Source organism: Atta colombica, unplaced genomic scaffold, assembly GCF_001594045.1.
Source record: "Atta colombica isolate Treedump-2 unplaced genomic scaffold, Acol1.0 scaffold69, whole genome shotgun sequence".
Lineage (NCBI taxonomy): Eukaryota > Metazoa > Arthropoda > Insecta > Hymenoptera > Formicidae > Atta > Atta colombica.
The window spans coordinates 267,514-290,686 of record NW_017259560.1 but is presented as its reverse complement, the minus strand read 5'-3'; the positions used below and the strand labels follow the sequence as shown (position 1 = coordinate 290,686).

The following is a 23,173-nucleotide window of genomic DNA, read 5'->3' as shown; positions in this document are numbered from 1 at the left end:
ATTAATATTGTACTATATTGTTATATTATATTTTTATATTTATATCAAAAATGCATTTATTAAATGCATTTTTATACAAAATGAATCTGAAATACTTTTTTCAATACAGAACATTTTCAATCGCATGCGTGCGTAACCTCAATCGTATTACTTTCTGAGGTGAGGCAAATGGAGTGCTTTTAATTGATCCATGGAGTATGCTCTAACGCGACGTGAATATTTAGTCGCCATATTGGTGTCGATAACGCAAATGTATTGAAACGTATTGAGCATATTGGAGCGTGCGATGCAAATAAACCTAAAGTTATACGTTTAGCATGTGAACAGTTGGTGCAAAACAACCATACTGCATTCCTTTGGGTATATTCGTGACACATGCGCAGAACTACAATTTCGGAGTTCATTTCACATAAACTTGTCCTAAGGAGTTAGCAGTCTAGTAGTATATATAGTAGTATATATAGAAGTCTGTGGATGCACCTCATATAATTCTCCCACTATGTATCTGGATTCAGCCATAGAAAAAAACATGTATATTATATCTTGAAATATTGATCACATTGTTTTCGATTAAAGAAAGTGTCAACTAAAATTCATGAAGATGAAGAAAAAGATACAATTATAACACCTGATCACAAAAGGGAAGACTGTATTTAAGCATATATACCTACGATAATAAACAAAAATAGCAATCTGTATTTGTTCGGAATATTATGAAAAGTAAAATAAATACTTATTTACCAGGTAAATTACTACTTAACACACAATTACGCACGACAATAAACACATTAATGAGATATTTTGTACATTTTCAGCCGTATCACCATCGCTTTCTCCATGGATAATTGTGATTTTGTCACTTTGTTTTGTTAACAGTTATAACGGAGATTTTGTTTTTGACGATACCGAGGCTATTGTCAATAATGTTGATGTACATAAGACACCGTTCTGGGATATATTTCAAAATGACTTTTGGGGTACTAAATTATCTCACAAGCAAAGCCATAAATCATATAGACCTTTCACCATACTTAGTTTCAGGTAAAAGAATATTATTAAATATAATCATTAAAAAATATATATGTATGCGCATATGTATATGTGTGTATGCGCCAAGTGAAATATACACTATCGTTTATATATGTAAGAATTTGAGAATGTTTATTCACATTTTACAAAAACAAGTATCTCAATGAAAAAAAATAATCATAGAGAAGTTTTTAAAATTGAATTTTAAAGAGGAAGAATACAGCTTTTAATTGATGTTCAAATTATGGCTTTACAATATATTTTTTTTAATTACATAAAGTTGAAAATTTATATTTTTGCAATACTTGTTTTATTTTAAAACATAATATTTTAATGAAACATCATTGGAAAAAATTTGACAGTTTAAAGATTTTTTAACTTTAGATTTTTTAACTTTAAACGTTTTATAAAAGATTTATACAATTTTTCGCAAAGATTGAATTTCTTATTGAAAAACTTATTTTTTTTTAATATCTTGAGTATTTCGTGTCCGATCGATTCCTATCCATGCAAATTTTTTGCAAATTCAATAAATTAAATTACATATGCTACTGGCATTTATACTAAATATACTATATTTTATTTTTTTTCTAAAATAAAGTTTAAACATTTGTTTTAGAAAATTAAAAACATGTTCTTATTAAATATGTTATATGTTCTTAAATATTAAATTATTGATATACATATTTTTTAAAAACAATTATTTATTTTCTTTACACCAATTGATCAATTCATTTCATTATTTTGTTCATAAAAATATTAAGATACGATTATAAAAAAAAATTAATAGTTATGAGATATTTCTCCAGAGAAGCAGCTCAGTATAAATGCGCTCCTTGTCCTGATGAATGGCAAAGTTCACAAAACATTGTATTAGCAATAGATGAAAACACAGTAAAAACCCACAAATCTTTTGGTATCTTTGAAGATAATATCCGTGAAAGTCTAAAAACCTTTATTGAAATATTTAATATTTTATTTATTTAATATTTCATTACAAACATGATTACATTTTGACAGGATGCTTATGCTTTAGGAATAAGACCCGACCGTGTACAACATAAATACAGTAAAGAGTGCCAATGATCGATCAAAGTTTAGATATTTCGAATAATACTTGAATAGTACTTTTATTAAATTTAAGATATAATCGCGTTCGATTCACATATATATGAAAATCAATTTATCTCAGATGTGTGCTTATGCTTTATTCTATATCATGTTGTTTTTTCATGCAATTTCATATTCTTTTCTAATATAAATAAAACTAATATAAATAAAAAGTGCACATGAATTATTTATGATTAAATATTATTGATTATATTTATTATTATTATTATTATTATTAATTATTGACTCACATTATAAAAGAATTAAATAAATATTCAATTTTAAATAAAAAGATAAAAGAAGTTAAAAACATTTTATTAAAACAAAGAAATGCAAAATACTTTATTGGTTATACAGATATGATTTCCTAAAGTTTGTATGTGGCAGACTGTATCTACATAAACCAATATCAAAGCCAATAGCTTACTGCTCTAATCTTACAACTTTCTCACAACTTTTTCATCACTTCTTGGATAAATAGTTATTTTCATATTTCTTAAGTCTTAACGAAAGATTTTTAAAAATTTAGGTTCTGTCGCGAGGCAAAATTTGACCTTATTCACTGCATGATATTCATTTTATTATATTACATACTCATTAAAAGTAATAATTTAATTAAATTTAATAGTTTAATATTTAATAAATCTATAAAATGTTAAAAAAATAATGTTTATGTGTAAACATAAACATTTAAAACGTAACAACTAGAGGTGTGCGGGTATCTGAGATTTAAAGTTCAGATCGAGTCGGGAATTTTTTTGGGATCAGGTCAGAACCCGAATGTTTGTAATGTTCGGATACTCATAAATTTCGTGTATTTGAATTTAAAATCGGGTTGGATAGCGATCATAGATGTATGTAGAAACTTTTTAACGGCATAAATGTGATACTTCATGATCTTTCAATCTTTTCCATTTAAATTATAGCATAATTAATTAATTAAATTTAAAAGTTCACAAGGAAGAGAAAGAATTCATGATATATATATAAATTGCAAAAATGTGTTATTTTACAATTGTTGCCAGTATTGGAAATATCATATAATTGCATTTCCATCAATCTATTACTATATCGATATTTCGCCGAAGAATTCTTTCCGAAAAATAAATTTGCATTTCTTCATTTATGCCGAAATGAAAATATGGTTATTTTTCTTCTTCCACTCTACTCAAGGTACCATGAAAAAATTTTATTAATTTTGATTTCCTATGAAACAAAAATCCCGATCCGATCCTGAAAAAAATTCCCGATCCGAACCGAGGTTAGCCATAATTTTGGATACCCGCACACCTCTACTAACAACCCTAAAGCATGTGCACCTTAGACTTTATAAAATAGATGGAGCATTTATACGAGAGAAGCTGAAGACAACATTGCAGGACAGCTCTACTCCAGTTGTTTCTCTCTTTTACAATGAGCGGTAGGGGAGGGGGAGGGAGCAATCAATGATCGTAAGATCATAACTCTCAAACGCCTATCTTCATTGCTCTCGGCCACTTCCCAGCTTGCCGTGGTGAATCAATTCATCATTAGAAAAGAAGAGAACTATTCCGTGATTATTTCTTTCTTTTTTTATCAAGTCTTCAGCTTCTTCATATGAATGCTCTTATAAATCTATGATGTGCACACATGCGTTTGAATACGTATCTACATTCTTGCACACATGGACATTTTGTGTATGCATATACGCATGCAAATGCGCGCGCATACACATAAAAATAAATACGAGATCAGATATCTACCCTGTGATATGTTTCCCTGGTTGGGTTACGCTTAGAGCAGTTAAAGTTTATTTTTCCACTTACTTTTAAAATTATTTCAAGATCAATAAAAGTATTTAAGAAGAAAATGTTTAAGACGAAGTTTCGAAGAAAGTTTCGAGTTTTTTCGCATAGAATCTGCAATAAAAAAATATTATGTTCCATTTTTAAAAAACAATTTCCTGTTTGAATACTTTATTTCCGATCAAAACCGAAAGTTGAATATATCATCATTCGATATATACTGTGTATTCGATATATTTATTACAATTTTTTATACTTCTCATAAAAATCATTTCCCTTCATTTTAAAAGGAATGCATAGATAGGAACACTTTATATTTACATATATTATATGTATATATAACGATACTTTGTCATGAACTATAAAAATTAATTTCCTTTTCTTTCTCTATAGACTACAATTCTGGTTGCGACAAGACTTAGTTTCACAGGACTACCATATAGTAAATATAATATTGCATAGTATGCTTTGCCTACTAACTTTATTTGTATACAATATATTTTTGGGACCAGAAGGACGGAGCATTTCATTTTACGCCGCAGCCTTATTTGCAGTTCATCCAATTCATACAGAGGCTGTAATTATAATTATAAATGCATCATTAGCATTATATATATTAACCTGGAAATTGTATTAATTTGAAATTATTTTTCTATCTCAGCAGAATAAGAAACTGATGTCCCTATTCTATAGGCCTCTTAAGGCCGGTTTCATCATCTTGATCCATGTAAAACACAATATTGTTGTTAAGAATTAATTAGTCACAGTTGATATTTAATCGACTAATCTAAAATGGTAAAATCAGTTCTTAATACATGGCAGATTAGTAATTTTATAGTAAAAAAGTATAACGATATTAACATTATTGTTAAAAGTTATAAAATAAGACCTAAAGTTCAGTTATAATAATTACAGTTATAATATTAGGTGTACAACTTTGCTTCCGCCATTTTCCTATAGATGGCTTTAGCTGTAAGTGGTGGTCGAAATAAATAGATCATAGACGTCATACAATAAACTTGGGCATCTGTTAATAACCCCATAGAAACATTAGTCGATTTGTGTCTGCATCATAAGTTCTCGATTGAAAATATCAGTTTACGAGCCAAATTCTCGTCATTTGCAGGAGGTTTTATAATTTTTTGCTTCAATATGAAGAAATTCGCGGTTGAGGCTCATTGAATGCTCTCAAATATTTATGGTGAGGTCGCTATTAGTGAAAGAACGTGTCGTGAGTGGTTTCAACGCTTCAAGAACGGTGATTTTGACGTCCAAGGTCATGCTCTGTATTTGGTGGGATCAGCTCGGCGTAGTGTATTATGAACTGTTAAAACCAACTGAAACAATCACAGACGATCGGTATCGAACGCAATTGATGCGTTTGAGCCGAGCATTGAAAGACAAACGGCCGCAATACAACGAGAGACACGATAAAGTGATTTTGCAGCATGCTCGACCCCATGTTGCAAAAGTGGTCAAGACATACTTGGAAACGTTGAAAGTCCTACCCCACCCGCCGTATTCTCCAAACGTTGCTCCCTCTGACTATCACTTGTTTCGATCAATGGTACACGGCCTGGCTGACCAGCACTTCCGGTCTTATGAAGAAGTAAAAAATTGGATCGATTCGTGGATAGCCTCAAAAGATGACCAGTTTTTTCGATGCGGGATTCGTATGCTACCCGAAAGATGGGAGAAAGTAGTGGTCAGCGATGGACAATACTTTGAATCATAAATATATAACCAGTTTTTTACAATAAAGCCTCGAATTTCGGAAAAAAAACGGCGGAAGCAAAGTTAATAGTTTACAGATCAAGTAATTATCTATCTTAATTATCGTATCTACTTTTCTCTTTTTTAAGAAAATATTGAATATTAAGAATAAAACTGTATATACATAATGATTTCAAATATTAAAAAATTATACAACAATCAGTATACAATATGTTAATAACAATGAACTGTAAAAAAAATTCAGCTGATCATTCATGTGAAAAAATTAGATAACTATTCCCAGGTTAATTTTTATGTATCTATATATCAGAATTTACTATATCATTTTATATATCAGTATTTACATATCAGAATACACTATAATTATATTTATTTCTTCGTTCGTCAGGTATCTGGAATTGTCGGACGTGCTGAATTATTGTGTGGTTTGTTTACATGGTTATCGATCTTGTTGTATAATCATACGATATATGCAAAAAATATATTACATGCATGGGTTGCTATGTTCAGTTTTACTATTTGCATAACTGCAGCGATGCTGTGTAAAGAAACTGGTATTACTGCTATTGTAAGTATTAAAATTGCGTTCTTAAACTAAATTTTTTAAAATATAACAATAACAGATATTTGTCTTTATCTTTTAGGGTATTTGTGCAATATATGATATAGTTATTGTGAATAAAATATATCCAATTGACATAATTAATTTTTTTTCATTTAAACATGTCGATAAAAATTTGAATAATTGTATTAAGTATAAAAATATTTTGTTACGGCTTGCTGCACTTATTGTTATTGCAATAATACTTTTACTTCTAAGATTCAGTATTATGGGATTTTCAATTCCAAAATTTCATTCAGTAGATAATCCAGCATCTTTTATGAATAACGTATTGCTTCGTATACTTAATTATAACTATATCTATTGCTTGAATATATGGTTACTTATCTGCCCTATATGGCTCTGTTTTGATTGGTCAATGGGTTGTATATCTTTGATCACCAGCTACGACTATAGAACTTTTGTAGTTATTATTTTCTGGTTCATGTTTGGAACATTAATAATGTACACGTTTATCTCTCATAAAAATAAGACTTTAAGGTAATCTGAAACGTTTTTAAAATTAAAAAGATATATATATATATATGTATATTGAGAATGATACATGTGTAAAATACATAACTTTTACAGATATATAATTATGGGACTTACGATATTGATCTGTCCGTTTCTGCCAGCTAGTAATATCTTCTTCAATGTTGGATTTGTTTTGGCAGAGAGAGTATTGTATATTCCTTCGGCGGGATATTGCTTGTTGGTTGTTATCGGTTTACAGAAATTTTCCGCCCGATTTTCTTTGCCTAAAACGTCATTGTCAGCATATACAATGCTCATTGTATTATTATTTATACGTTCTTGGATAAGAAGTACTCAATGGAAAAATGAGAAGCTGCTTTTTCAATCAGCATTGGATATATGTCCTCTCAACGCAAAAGTGCATTATAATATCGCAAAAAATGCTGCAGATGCAGGAAACATTGACCTTGCCAAATTAGAATACCAAGAGGCTTTACGGTACTGTATACAGTCTATATAAAGTTGTAAATTCTCCTAAAATTTATTTTTCTAAAATTTTTTTTTTTTTTTTTTTTTTTTTTTAAGAAATTTCATATTATATATTTATATTCTTTATACTATACACAGATTAAATCCAAATTATGCTCAAGCTATGAACAATCTTGGTAATTTACTCAAAGATGACGGGCAGCTTTTGAAGGCTATAAGTTTATTTAAACAAGCTGTTAATATACAGTAAGTTTGATCACATATCGTTATTTAAGATAATAATTGCATCAATTTATAACTTCATTTATATCTCACAATGAGATTTTATATACAAGATGAAGCATTTAAATCGCTTCAGGTAGATATCTCAGAAACTAAGAGAGATTTAGGAAAAAGTTTATATAAAAGTTGTAGGTTTTCTTGGGGAAAAAAAGATGGAAATAACAGATTTTGTATATGGAGCGTACCAAAGATGGAAATAATAGATTTTGTATAAGGAGCGTACCAATGCCAAGTTAAAGTCAAACATGAATTTTGTAGGAACCATTATTTTTTATTACATATTTTGTTGTAACTAAAGTCAAGACGTTTTTAAAACACTATAATAAAGTTTTTTTCATTAAACACTTTTCGAAAAAAACTTGAACAGTTATTATACTGTTGACAGCATTACGCAAAATGTATCACGTGGAGGTTATTCAGTCGGATTTAAGAGGTCTAACCAGGGTTTAAGGTTTAAAATAAAATTTAAGGTTAAAGGTTTAAAATAAGCATAATTAAGATTTACATTAAGATTTTTTTTTTTTTTTAATTAAAAAACTACTGCCTAGAATTAACTTATATTTCATATGTGTAATATACAATGTTCAAACTAATTTATAAATTTTGAAACAGATTAATTAAAAAGTTTAAACTATAGAGCAATTCGCGTAAAGCTCCTTTGATCGGACGGGTGTAACATTTCCAAGAGAGGGAATGGTTTGAAATAAAAAAAACAAAATATTTTCTTTTAAATAGATATAACAGCTATCGTGTAACATAGGGTTTTTTGTTGAGAAATGTAGAAAGTAGCTCGATTTGAAAAAGAAAAATTTTTTTTTTTCAATTTAAAATAATAACTTGAAAAATTTGTTATAAATAAATGAATTAACATATCAAAAAAATCATACGTTACACAATAAATAATCTTAATATGCTTTCCTGTAAAAATTGAAGTCAATTGGATTGTTAATTTCGGAAAAAAGTTTACAAGTTTCCATCTTGAAAAAAATGCAAAAAAAGATTCGAAACGATTTTTTTATATAATAAAATAGCCTTACTTTATCTTAAGTTTTGATTTAAAATATTTTTAAAGGTTCAAACTTTTAAAAAAATGCAAAAAAAATTTTCGATTTTTTCAAACTTTCAAGGTGGTTAGACTCCTTAATCTGTTGTGCGTGCGTATGTGCGTGCGTGTATGCATGTGTGAGGGAGAGGAAGAAGAGTCAAAATTGCATATATTCTATTTTTATTTTCATTTATTATCTGGATTGATTATATTTGATCAACCAGCTCCAGGTCAACTGATATGCATTTTCCTTAGCATTACCCAGGATGAACGACCTGACGAGGATTTCAACTCTTTAGGGTGCTTGATTTACGTGAGTCCTCTTGCTTCTCAATTAATGTGTCCAGTGAATGCATCTAATATTCGAATAAATGAATAAAAAGTAAATGAAAATATTCATTCGAATATATTTCTTTTTTATTCGTCAAGAAACGAATAAATACTTTTTCATTCCATTTGAATGAATATTTTTTGAATATGATTATGAATATTTTCGTTTTATATTCACTTTTACTCTGTATTATTTGTACACGGCTTGCAAGCCTGCAAAAAAAAACAAAAATTTATAAAACTAATGGCTATGATTATACCGCGTGTTTAGTCCGCAATCTATATGATGGGCATCCTTGTTTAACCTATATAGGTTAAACAAAATTATTTTTGTTGGAAATAAATAATATATTTTGGAATTTAATGTCTACAGATCATAATGAATGATACGCCCAAGATATTTTATGTTTATATTGGGAGTACAAATAAGTTTCCGCCGTTTTTTATCAAAAATTAAGCATTTATTGTGAAAGAACGGTACATAATGTTTTATTCAAAGTAATGGCCATCGCTAGCTACTACTTTTTCCCATCTTTCTGGTAGCATGTGGATACCGTCGGAAGAACGCTTCATCTTTTGAGGCTATCCAATCATTGATACAATTTTTAGTATCTTCATATGATGTGAAATGCTGCTCAGACAGATCATGCGTCATCGATCGGAACAAGTGATAGTCGGAAGGAGCAATGTCTGGAGAATATGGCGGGTGGGGAAAGAATTTGAGTGTTTCTAAGTAGGACCGGCGCCGCAACATGTGGTCGAGCATTATCATGCAGAAGAATAATTTTGTCATGCCTGGAGTAGTAGCGGGCGCGTTTTTCCTTGAGTGCTCGGCTCAATCTCATCAATTGTGTTCCGTAGAGAACCCCAGTAATGATCTCGTTTGAACAACTCATAATACACGACACCAAGCTGATCCCACCAAATACACAACATGAGTTTTTTTCCATGAATATTCGGCTTGGCTGCCGATGTTGAAGCATGGCCAGATGATCCCCATGATTTCCTCTTCTTTGGGTTATCGTAGTGAATCTATTTTTCATCACCAGTGACTATACGATACAAAAAATCTTTTCGTTTATGCCTGGCAAGCAGCATTTCACATGTGAAAAATTGGCATTCAACGTTTCTCGACTTCAGTTCATATGGAACCCAATTCCCTTGCTTTTGAATCATTCCCAATGATTTCAAACGATATGAAATTGTTTGTTGATTCACTCCTAATGTAAGTACAAGTTCTTTTTGCGTTTGGCACGAATCTTCATCCAATAATGCTTCCAATTCCGCGTCTTCGTACACTTTCGGCCTTCCGCTACGTTCTTTATTTTCGTCAAATTCACCGTTCTTAAACTTTTAAAACCATTCACGACAACTTCTCTCACTTAAGGCAGCATCACCATATGCTTCTACAAGCAATCTATGAGCCTCAGCTGCAGATTTCTTCAAATTAAAGAAGTAAATCAAAAGTTCCCGCAAATGACGCTTATTCGGCTCAAAATTTGACATTTTCGTACAAAAAAAAAATATATGATGCTGATACAAAATCGCTAATATTTCAAGGTTATGGTGTTGCCGGACGTCCAATCTTATGTCGTTTTACATCAAACAATTTTAACTATAGTTTATTAGTGGCGCCGTCTTTTGCAAACGGCGGAAACTTATTTATACTCCCAATAACCCGGTTACTGTGATGTAACCGGAATTATATCGGAATATGTATGACACTCTATCAAATAGATATTTATAAATAAAAAATATATTGCTTTCTAAAATATTTTTTTAAATTTTTAAATTTCCTTCATAAAATTTGAATATTACAATGACAAAAATAAATAAAATTATATATTTTTTTTTATTTAAGTCATTAAAGAACCGGTTATAGTTAGAGATAACAATTGCTTATTGGAGCTTTTTTTCATATTTTTTATATTTTATTTGAATGAATATAAATACTTGTTAAATATTCATACTTTTTTGTGAATAAATATTTTTTAAACCCAAAATTTTGAATGAGTATATGATAACATCTTTTTTACAAGAAAATTTTGAATAAATACAATTTTAAATAAATACAATTTGGAGCTCAATTACAAATTTTTGTATTCATCGGGCATTCTATTCTCAATAAAACAGGTAATGCTCTATATAAAAAATTCTTATTCCAACTTTCTCTTAAGAAACTCTATAATTTTTATATCAAACTTTTTCCTATGTCTCTCTTCATTTCTGGGATATCCGCTTGGAACAATTAAAATGCTTCACCCCAGTCAAGTCTGCCAAGATCATGTATTATTATTTGTGTGCTATATACTATGTTCGGGTAGTAGTTGATCTGTCGTCTCAATTAGTGTTGATAGAAATGTAGCAGAAAATGAGCATTTTTGATATCAAGATATATTTTTAAAAAATCCTGCAAAAATTAAGTAGAAGTTCTTGGCATAAAAACAATACATTTTGAACATTGCATACTAACAATGTCATCAGAAACTAAACTGAGCATAACGTGATATCATCATATTATACTAGCAAATGTCATCAGAAATTTTTTCTGCTTGCATGGCATGATGATGAAAACATGGCAAAAATCTATAATGCTGCTCTCAAAAAGTAACAGCAAAAACACAGCAGAAACATGGAAATGTTATCGGACTATAGTTCTTCCGTTTACCTCTACAGGACATATCTATCAATATTTATCTCGTATTTAATTTCTGTTACGGGCAAATATAAATATTATATATCACGGCTAGTGCAAATAAAAATGTAGTATTAGGTGTACAATTTTGCTTCCGCCGTTTTTTTTCCGAAATTCGAGGCTTTATTGTAAAAAACTGGTTATACATTTATGATTCAAAGTATTGTCCATCGCTGGCCACTACTTTCTCCCATCTTTCGGGTAGCATACGAATCCCGCGTCGAAAAAACTGGTCATCTTTTGAGGCTATCCACGAATCGATCCAATTTTTTACTTCTTCATAAGACCGGAAGTGCTGGTCAGCCAGGCCGTGTGCCATTGATCGAAACAAGTGATAGGCAGAGGGAGCAACGTCTGGAGAATACGGCGGGTGGGGTAGGACTTCCCATTTCAACGTTTCCAGTATGTCTTGACCACTTTCGCAACATGGGGTCGAGCATGCTGCAAAATCACTTTATCGTGTCTCTCGTTGTATTGCGGCCGTTTGTCTTTCAATGCTCGGCTCAAACGCATCAATTGCGTTCGATACCGATCGCCTGTGATTGTTTCAGTCGGTTTTAACAGTTCATAATACACTACACCGAGCTGGTCCCACCAAATACAGAGCATGACCTTGGACGTCAAAATCACCGTTCTTGAAGCGTTGAAACCACTCACGACATGTTCTTTCACTAATAGCGGCCTCACCATAAGTATTTGAGAGCATTCGATGAGCCTCAGCCGCAGATTTCTTCATATTGAAGCAAAAAATTAAAACCTCCCGCAAATAACGAGAATTTGGCTCGTAAACTGACATTTTCAATCGAGAATAACTTTATGATGCAGACACGAATGTTTCTATGGGGTTATGTTGACAGATGCCCAAATTTATTGTATGACGTCTATGATCTATTTATTTCGACCACCACTTACCGCTAAAGCCATCTATAGGAAAACGGCGGAAGCAAAGTTGCACACCTAATATAATTTCATGGGCAGATAGAGCGGACTAAACTGAGTCAAAAAGTCCTCTACTATTTTATAAGTTTCCCCATTAGTTAACGAGATATTAATCCTTAGAGATACGAATACGTATCTCTTACCTTAGAGTATACCTTAGAGAGAGCCGAATACGCGCGTCCGTCCGGCCTACTATTGCGAAGTGTACACCGATCGCTTGGCGCGCGGGCCGTTGGAGTTGGGGATTGGTTGGCAAGCGCCTCGCGCCGTACAATAATGTTATAACAATAACGAAATTTGCGTTAAGAATTACAGAATAGAGGCCCTGGTTCCCCATTAAATCTAAGCTTTGTTGTGTTTTCTAGGATACCGTAATGAAACAAATCAAGCCTTGGATGTCTTTAATCACAATTGTACATGTCATGTTCTCGACAAAGATGGTCTTCAATAGTGATAGTAGTAGTGATAAGTGGTAGTGGTAGCGGTAGTAGTAGTAGCAGTAGTAGTAGTAGTGGTACGTGCTCACTGTCGCTCGTGCCACTGCCTCACGACGCTCCCTGCATTGAAGCTCTCGACTTCGCGCCACAAGCTCGTAGCGAGATACGATCACCCAATAATTATGCTAACTAGACTCGCGAGAGGTTGTTCATTACAAGCGGCAATAGCTATGCACGAGTGGCATGTATTGCAGGAACTATCTCGCTCCGAATTATAATCGTCTTTTCTTATCAAAACGAAGTCTTCTAATAAGGAAAATGTAGTTAAAATTATAATAACAGTAAAATGCTCAATTAAAATAACAATTAAAAATTAATGAAATAAGAGGCTATGCGAGTCAGAGCTAAGTATTAATGCTAAATTAGATTGTTTACAATCTAATAGGGAACTCCTTCTTCAATAACCTTGATCTTGACATATGTTGTTAAGATCCTGACCAGACAGCTTTTAGCCGTCTTTATTCGTTGTAAAATTAACAATCAAGTAATTATTTCCCTTCTTTACATGAAAAGTTTGATAACTCTAGACAGGGAGACAGATACGGAATGAACCGATTAAAGAAATACAACTTTCCACGAAGAACGATCTACCTGATTGAAAAGTCGTAATTCTCGGCAAGGGAGGTGAGTGGAACTTGTTTCGCATGAAAAGTCGTGCATCCCTTGGCAGATGGTAGGTGAGATGAAATTCGCTTTGCGTAAAAAATCGAACATTCCTTGGCAGAGAGAGAGATGAGGTAGAACTCACTTTGCGTGAAAAGTTGTGCGCCTGTAGACAGTGGAGCTTACTTTGCGTGGAAAGTCGTAAAATATATTTTAAAGTAGAAAATTTCTGTTTTATATAGTAGAAACGGGACATCATTTTTCAAATTTTTTTATAATAACTTTAACGAATGACGGCTAAATCTTGTTGGAAGTCACTCAAGATCATGACCTTGATAACATATATCAAGGTCAAGATCATTGATGCAGTCCCCTGTTATAAATAATTATCCTAAATTATTAATCGATAAAACTTGTCATATCATAATAAACACTTTCTCTTTATTTTCTCTTTTTCAGTGACAACAATTGCACGTTATGATTAGATACCGCTCGATTAGATTTGAATGAACACAATTAGACACAATAGGATTAGATACCGCATGACACAATTTGACATAATGTCTTAGAGTAAACTATTATGTGTACAACTTTGCTTCCGCCGTTTTCCTATAGATGGCTTTAGCGGTAAGTGGTGGTCGAAATAAATAGATCATAGACGTCATACAATAAACTTGGGCATCTGTCAACATAACCCCATAGAAACATTAGTCGATTTGTGTCTGCATCATAAAGTTATTCTCGATTGAAAATGTCAGTTTACGAGCCAAATTCTCGTCATTTGCGGGAGGTTTTAATTTTTTGCTTCAATATGAAGAAATCTGCGGCTGAGGCTCATCGAATGCTCTCAAATACTTATGGTGAGGCCGCTATTAGTGAAAGAACGTGTCGTGAGTGGTTTCAACGCTTCAAGAACGGTGATGACGTCGAAGACCGGTATAGCGGTGGAAGAGAGAAGGTTTTCGAAGATGCAGAAGGAGGCATTACTTGAGCAAGACTCGTGTCAAAATCAAGAAGAATTGGTACGATCATTGGGAGTGACTCAACAAGCCATGGGAATGATTCAGAAGCAAGGAAATTGGGTGCCATACGAATTGAAGCCGAGAGATCTTGAACGGCGTTTGCTTGTGAACAGCTGCTTGAAAAGCAAAGACGGAAGGATTTCTGCATCGCATTGTGACTGGGTTCATTACGATAATCCCAAGCGCAGAAAATCATGGGGAGTTCCCGACCATGCTTTCACGTCGACGGCCAAACCGAATATTCACGACTCCAAGGTCATGCTCTGTATTTGGTGGGATCAGCTCGGCGTAGTGTATTATGAACTGTTAAAACCAACTGAAACAATCACAGGCGATCGGTATCGAACGCAATTGATGCGTTTGAGCCGAGCATTGAAAGACAAACGGCCGCAATACAACGAGAGACACGATAAAGTGATTTTGCAGCATGCTCGACCCCATGTTGCGAAAGTGATCAAGACATACTTGGAAACGTTGAAATGGGAAGTCCTACCCGCCGTATTCTCCAGACGTTGCTCCCTCTGATCACTTGTTTCGATCAATGGCACATGGTTTGGCTGACCAGCACTTCCAGTCTTATGAAGAAGTAAAAAATTGGATCGATTCGTGGATAGCCTCAAAAGATGACCAGTTTTTTCGACGCGGGATTCGTACCCGAAAGATGGGAGAAAGTAGTGGCCAGCGATGGACAATACTTTGACAATCATAAATGTATAACCAGTTTTTCACAATAAAGCCTCGAATTTCGGAAAAAAAATGGCGGAAGCAAAGTTGTACACCTAATATATAAAATGTCATGTAATTTAAATTTCAGTTAATAATTATTTTTTTTCATGTAAAAATCACGACACATTTGATTGGACGTGGTACGATTGGACAACTTGACCACATTCCTGGATGTACTTTTATATAATTTCTGTGTTTTAAAGCAGAATTTCTTAAAGCACTTTATGTTTGTAAAAGATGTTCAATCGTGCAGTATCCAATTATTCAGTGTCAAATTATTTGGTATCAAAATGTGCGATGTTAAATTGTTCGATATCATCTCGAATTGGTGTCAAATGGTGTCAAATTGCATGGTATCGAATTGCATGGTGCCGAATTATGCAGTGTCGGATTGCGCGATATCGAATTGTGCAGTATCCGATTATGCAATATACAATCGTGCTGTGTCTAATTGAACGTATCCAATAGTGTGCAACGTGGTCAATTTCCCATCATTATCAATGTATAACGAATTCAAATATGAGTAATCATTAAAACTAATACATAACATAAATATAAAGAAATGCCAGTTAAATATAAAATTTAACATGTGACAACTTGAAACAATGCAAAAATGCTCTTACTAATTGTAAGTGCAATTTACTCATAAATTTTAAAGACGTAACTGAAAGTTTCAGATGAAAATTATCTTTGATGAATGATAGTCAATAATAAAAAATAAAAAATAGTATGCGGAATTACTATGTATATCATTAATAAATCCCGTCACTAACATTTTATTATTTGTGATACGTTATGTACAAATTATTATACTTAATAATTTTTCATTGTGATCGATAATTTTGATATTTGATTTTAGTTTGATAATTTATTCCAAAAAATCTTATTATCGCTATTACAATTTTACATATTAATAACAGGATGACCATAGTATTTCATACAGTTTTTTTGTATTTAGTCTTTGTTATTGATGATCATTCACTAAAAACAGTTCTCATCTTAACTTTGAATTATATCTTTGCAAGATTTACGAGCAAATTGTACTTCAACTTTTAATTACATCTTAACAAGATTTGTGAGCGAATTGTACTTATAATTAGTAAGAGCATTTTTGTATTATTTCAAACAGAAAGATAGACTAAGAAGACTCTACTTATGTTAATAAAAGTGGACTGATTTTGCGTTTGGAGTTAAATTTCGATTTTCGACACTCACGATGCTTGTGAACTTGACAATTCTTCGCATAATAAGTGCGCCGTAGAAAAAAGTATTTGCGATTAATCTTCGTCAGGATTATCAGGAAGATTAACCGCAGACAAAATCGCCTTTACGAGTTAAGTTACATTCGTAACACTTTTTTCTAACGTATTATGCGTAAGACTGTCAAATTTACAAACGCCGTGAATGTCGAGAATAGAAACTTAATTCGAAACGCAAAATCAGTCCATTTTTTGAGGACTGGTTAGACTAAGTGACGTTTCCTTAGTCTTTCTCCCTGGTTTCAAGTTATCACATCTTAAATTTTATACAATATAACATATTATAAGACCGTATATGTGATAAACAAACTATAGAAATCAAAGTCTTAAACGTGCTAGCTAGATCTTAAATGCTTGTATGATTCTTGTGAGAATTTATATACTATATATGTAGTCCCCAGAAACGCGCGCCGAAATGATTTTTCGGTCTTGAAAATGCTAACGCTAAATTGCCGCAGTAATATCATGAGTTACACTAATTGACTATCACTTTAACAAATATTTGGTGCTTATTCACATCTTCGATCTTAATAATGTTGAATAACATATTAAAATCTGTAAATAATTAATTCTTATTGTCAAAAATATTACCTCGGAATTTGAATCCGAATCTCTTGCATTCCGAGCGACCTAAGCCTTTAGACTACCGAAGCCTTAGTAATATTCTTCGCAATCATTGACATATGAAGGAACAATGTCTCTTGGTGATGTAAATAAACAATATAACATATTATAGGACTGTATATGTGATAACACAAACTATAGAAATCAAAGCTTTATCATTTCGACGCGCTTCTGGGGACTACATACATAGTATATAAATTCACATAAGAATCATACATTTAGCATTTAAGATTTAACTAGATTTAACGTTTAAGGCTTTGATTTCTATAAATTAAATTTTATATTTAATTTGATATTTCGGTATTTCTTTATATTATATATACTATATAACAGTTCTAATAATTATGAACATTTGAATTTGTTATATATATAGAGAATAATTAAATAAAGAGAAAATATTTATTATCAACAAATTTTATCAGTTTAATAATTTAGCACTAATATTCATATTAATAGAATAGCTTTGATTCACATAGTCCCTCATTTCTTTAATTTTTAGTTGTTATTTTAATTAAGCTTTAGGTGATCAAATAATTATAATCACGTCATTAGGTATGAAAGAAAAGATGTACTATTTTATTTATAAGCAGCACGGAATATGTCTCTACACCGTGTCTCTATGTCGACTCTCTCGACGTTTTATCTTTGAGCCCTGTCGATTGTCTATCGAATCTTCCTCTTATACAAAATATTGTTTTTCATGTTTACTGCTGTTCATCTTAAAATTTAAATACAACTGTTAAATCCACACAATTCATTTAACGAATTATATGAGTTATAAAGGACCCCGCACAAACCTTATGGATTTTGGCTCCCGGTGAAATTGTCTGGAAATTTAATATATTATTCTCCTTACAAATGTCTCAATGGGCGCAAAGTCCAAAAATGCCTAGGGACCGAATCATGGAGCACTAAAGTATGAAAATGCATCCTATTCAATCGATGATAATCGATAGACTGTAATGTACATTCACAAGTGTATGTAAAACCGGGAATCGATCCAGCCAATTACAATACTAAGGCAAAGCTGACACAAACATTGTACATGCAATATAGAGGGTATTCGAAAAGTCCTGGCCTCCTTAAATGTCTTGAAAACTAAGCATTTCTGAGAGAAATTTTTCATACGAAAGTTGTATAGTTAAAATGATCTATTTACTGATCATATCAGTTTGACTTTAAGTGACACTAAAGTCAGGGTCAAATCGATTTTTTTAAACGAAAGGCCATTGGAATTTATACTTATTTTCATTTTTATGTACAAATGAATTTAGTGCAAAAATAAGAGAAATAATCTCCATTGGCCTTAATCTTAATAAATATTATCCAAGTCATGATTCTGAACAACATTTAAGAGGTTTTAACTGTCAGTCGGACACCTTTGGTAGTGCTAATATCGACAGCGGTACTGTAACTTTCAAGTCTTATAACTTGAAAAGTATGTAATTAATGGAAAATAACTTTATTATAATATTTTGAAAAGCTCTTGACATTTATTAGATTCTGAAATAAAAAATAGGATGTTTCGTTTAAAAAATCGATTTAATCTTGACCTGACCTTGGTAGTGTCACCTAAGATTAAACTGATAAGATCAATAAATAGACCATTTTAATATAAACTATACAACTTTTGTATGAAATATTTTTCCCAGAAATGTTTACTTTTCAAGATATTTAAGGGGTTCGAGACTTTCGAATACGCTATTATATATACAGTAGATTCTTTCTAAATTTTTTTCTTATGTAATCTTTGCATTCTTCACATGTACTTTTACAAACACTAATGTCATGCCTCTTCTATGTCATATCAAGAGAAAGAGCCTATTCTTATTGTCTTCGCTTCGCAACTGCTGATCTGTGTACACAAACTACTTCGGTAAAATATATTATTGCGCATCGAAGACGAGTATATGAATATGACTGTTTATGTATTGCTATCGGTTATGCCAGGTCGCTGATTAATGGCGCTAGATCGCATTTCTAATGCTGATTCGCTATTAAGTGCTCTTTGCTTAAGTGCTATTAGTTAGAAAAAAGACAACGTTAAAAGAAGAAGAAGACGAGGAATTGCGTCATATAGATACCTCAGATGTAGGACAAATGGCGACATTCTATACTCACTCTACTATCGCTGATTCTGTCGCACATATAGAATGCTTTTCAATTGCTTAACACACCTTAACACACAAATGTACACAGAAATGCACAAAGCATAACATTATGCACGATTCAATTGGAAATAGAATGTGTACACTGTGCATGGATGATCCGTTTCGGATAGAGTTAGATTAAATTTTTTTTCCGCGTGTATTAAACAAAAAAAATAAATAAGAGTGCCGGCCACTCAACGTCCTGCAACCTTTATAGCTGCCATAGTTAACAATGTGTAATTGTCACTAGAAAACACAAACTTCACAGCCCTCGGTTAAATATAGATGTGTATTATATCGATGATAACAGACAATTGGAACGCAACTTGTGTTGCCGTATACACGAAAGTGTCTAAGGATATGCAATTGGAAAGAACCTAATAGAGTAGGAGAGCCAGCTAAGAATGTGTGAGCGAATAGAAAGAAACAGAAAACGAGATGGCCATCAGCATTTTTATTTAATCGCACATGCGATTTTTATTGTTAGATGGGGAAATTTGAGGACAACAATATATTTTCCCTCCTCGATGTCGCCCCACTCAACTTTCAAAGTTCGATGCGCGCACAATATTAGACAAAGATAAAGATGGCCATCCTAGAGTACCTATAATAAGAGTACGGCCAATAGCGTGAATGAGACAAAACCGGAAACGCATCGAAACGCGCGCGCATTTTCATATGTAAAACTGAGGCTATGCTCAAAAATTTACTACCAGTACTGATAGTAAATTTTGGAACACAATCTGAAGTGTAAAATTGAAATTGTACAACAATGAGTGCAACAATTGTATAACAATGGGTGCATTTAACAGAACGTAACTGTGTTGTTTTATAAATGTCTGCTGAGATAAGACCATTCCCCTAAGTCTAAAAATATAATTCAATCAGCGCGAAGAAAATTTCCAACAATTGCAAAATAAATATTCTACTGAATACAGAGGAAGAGAGCTAATGATTTTATAATATAAACTAAAGAAGAATAACAAGAGAAGTAAATAAATATAGAATGAAAATTAAATTTTAAAAATAAATAGTATAAAAATGAATGAGCCTAAAGGATTTTAGGAGTATTAATTACTTTTTTTAGAGTATATTTAATTTTTTATTAGGTATACTTATTATAGTACTTTATTATACATACAATTTATCAATTTACATCCAATTATCAGTGACAATAAAATTGCATAATACAAAGTAATAAATTAATATATCTTGTCTACACCTTCCTATATATTCTGACGAGTTCATCAAACATAGTTAAATAGCATCTTTTTTCAGCATACGCTTGCCATTTTCAGTTCACATTTTTGCATTAAAATGTATCTGGAATAATATACAACATCATTTAATAATTTATTTATATTTTAAAAAATCACAAATTGTTATTGATCTCATAATACTGAATTATTAGATGAAATCCAGTCTTGTCATCTGGTATTTGAGCCCAAATTTTTTATCTTTTTGGATTTCGAGGAAAACGACACATCTTAAAATCCTTTGTTATAGAGTTTGTGCACTAATCTGTTAGTTAGGCATTGTAGCTCTAATGTATCTAACAAAGATTAAATTATAATAACTACACAAGAAATTCATGTTTTTTATTTTATTAAAAAAAATATATAACTCCACTGCAATCCATTCGTCACTTACCGTTCCTTCTCAATTTGAATGATTCGCTGAATAAAATGACTAGCAAACGAACAACTCACCTCTGACACACAGAAAACTCACTCCAAAACTCACTCGAAACTCGACAGTATAATTAATAGCTGTGTAAATGGTGTACACTATATATACACCAAAGGAAAAATTCTTTCCCTCGGTTACTTTTTTAAAACTTCCAAAAATTCAAGTTATTTTGTCTTTACGTCAAATTTAGTTATAAGCGGACGTAAAGTTTAGTCTTGTCGTTAATCGCGCACGGACTATACATTAATGTAGAAAAGTAATCATTTCTCAGTTTGTAAAAATTTCCGAAGGAAAAAAATCGAAGTCCTTAAGTACATACAGGTATGCAACTTTCGTTTTTGCCTCAATTTAACAGACTAATCACTGATCATTATCCTATTGGCGTATTCTTATTATACGTGGGTCATTTGATAAGTTTGGTAAATTTCCATGAAATGGCACTACAATCCATTTGATGACGCGACATCTCGAAAGATCCACTCTTCGAACTCCTTCAGGCCAAATTTCAGCCAGAAAGGACGCATAATTCACGTTTGGTAGTCATTTGAAGTAGGCTGTCTCAAAGTCTGCAAAATACTCATTGACGGCGACAATGATTTCCTCATTTGACGAGAATTTCTTCCTACCGAGTCAAGATTTTAAGTTTGGGAACAGAAAGAAGTTACATGGGGCCAAATCCGGAGAATAGGGTGGATGAGGAATCAATTCATAGCCCAATTCGTAGTTTTGTCATTGCAACGGTCGACTTATGGGACGGTGCGTTGTCTTGATGGAAGAGCACTTTTTTGCGCGCCAATCTCGCTTCAAATACTCTAAGACATCTTGTATTCTTGTATACTTTGTTTACTGTTTAATATTTCCACTCAAGGACTCCTATGCCTTGCCTACTTTATATATACAACTTTTTTGATATTTACTACTATCTACGCAGGGTTCTTGACTGAGTACTCAGGAGCCTTAAATATATATATAATAATAAATTTCATAATCCCATTGTATCTTTATAAATTTCAATCCTATATCTCGAATCATTCATATTTTATTTAGATTGCATGGAACATTTGGCGTGCACTGTATGTTTGCGAACAAATTAAGAAATATATATGTGTATATTATAAATATAAATATATAGATGTAGTGTTTCCCATAAAATTCATAATTAATAAATTTTAGGAAAGATTTTTCTACGGCATGGATGAATCTAGGTATAGTTCAATCAGCATTGAAAAAATATGAGGAATCAGAAACGAGCTATTTTACGGCTCTACAATATCGATTAAATTATCCAGATTGTTATTACAATTTAGGCGTATTAGTGAGTACTATATAATGAAATTATGATTTTAATCTGATTTTAAATGTTACAAATTATCAAAATTTATAATAGTATCTGGAACAAAAGCAATACAATAAGGCATTAAGAGCTTGGATAAACGCAACTAAACAAAAACCTACGCATAAACGAGCATGGACAAATATGATATTACTATTAGATGATTTAGGTTTGTGTTTATTTAAATTAACATTGTAGCTTTCTATACATAATTACAACATTTAATTATTATAATATTAAGAAAAACATATTTTAAGCTATTCTTTATAATTTTAGATAGGACAGAAGAAGCATTAAAAATGGCAAACAAAGCTTTGAAATTTATTCCAAATCATGCTTCTATCTATTTCAATATTGCTAATATACTGGGAAAAAAAGGAAAATACGAGGAAGCAGAAATCCAATTTAAGCAAGCGATATTGAGAGATCCTACAGGGCCTATGATTTATGCAAACTTAGGTATATCGGGAAATGCATAAGAAAAAGAAAATATTTTATGTTAAACGGACAATTTATTTCTATTGATGTTGAAAAATGTAATAAGTTTAAAACAGAACATAGGTATTTGGTATAATACGATTATAACTTACATCAGAGAACATTACATGTATTCGATAAGTGATATAAGTTACTGTTAATCTCTTATTATGTTGTCGATTTATATTATAATTAGAGACATCTTCTCAATCAATTTGCAGTAATTAATAAAATTATTTATAATTGTAACTAAAAAAAAACAGATTTTACAATAATCA

The 23,173-nt window shown here is 31.8% G+C and overlaps 1 protein-coding gene across 2 annotated transcripts in view; it reads left to right on the top strand.

The window, feature by feature from the left end:
• LOC108692311 (transmembrane and TPR repeat-containing protein 4) overlaps positions 1-23,173 on the top strand; it is a 33,576-nt gene that overhangs the window by 1,309 nt on the left and 9,094 nt on the right. For both annotated transcript variants that reach the window (XM_018200506.1, XM_018200505.1), the window contains exons 2-11: positions 110-744; positions 816-1,041; positions 4,317-4,500; positions 6,046-6,225; positions 6,302-6,759; positions 6,850-7,233; positions 7,363-7,470; positions 22,259-22,400; positions 22,473-22,587; positions 22,695-22,877. In XM_018200506.1, coding sequence (XP_018055995.1) covers positions 714-744; positions 816-1,041; positions 4,317-4,500; positions 6,046-6,225; positions 6,302-6,759; positions 6,850-7,233; positions 7,363-7,470; positions 22,259-22,400; positions 22,473-22,587; positions 22,695-22,877 — 2,011 coding nt within the window. In that variant the 5' untranslated portion in view covers positions 110-713. The remainder of the gene's footprint in view (positions 1-109; positions 745-815; positions 1,042-4,316; positions 4,501-6,045; positions 6,226-6,301; positions 6,760-6,849; positions 7,234-7,362; positions 7,471-22,258; positions 22,401-22,472; positions 22,588-22,694; positions 22,878-23,173) is intronic.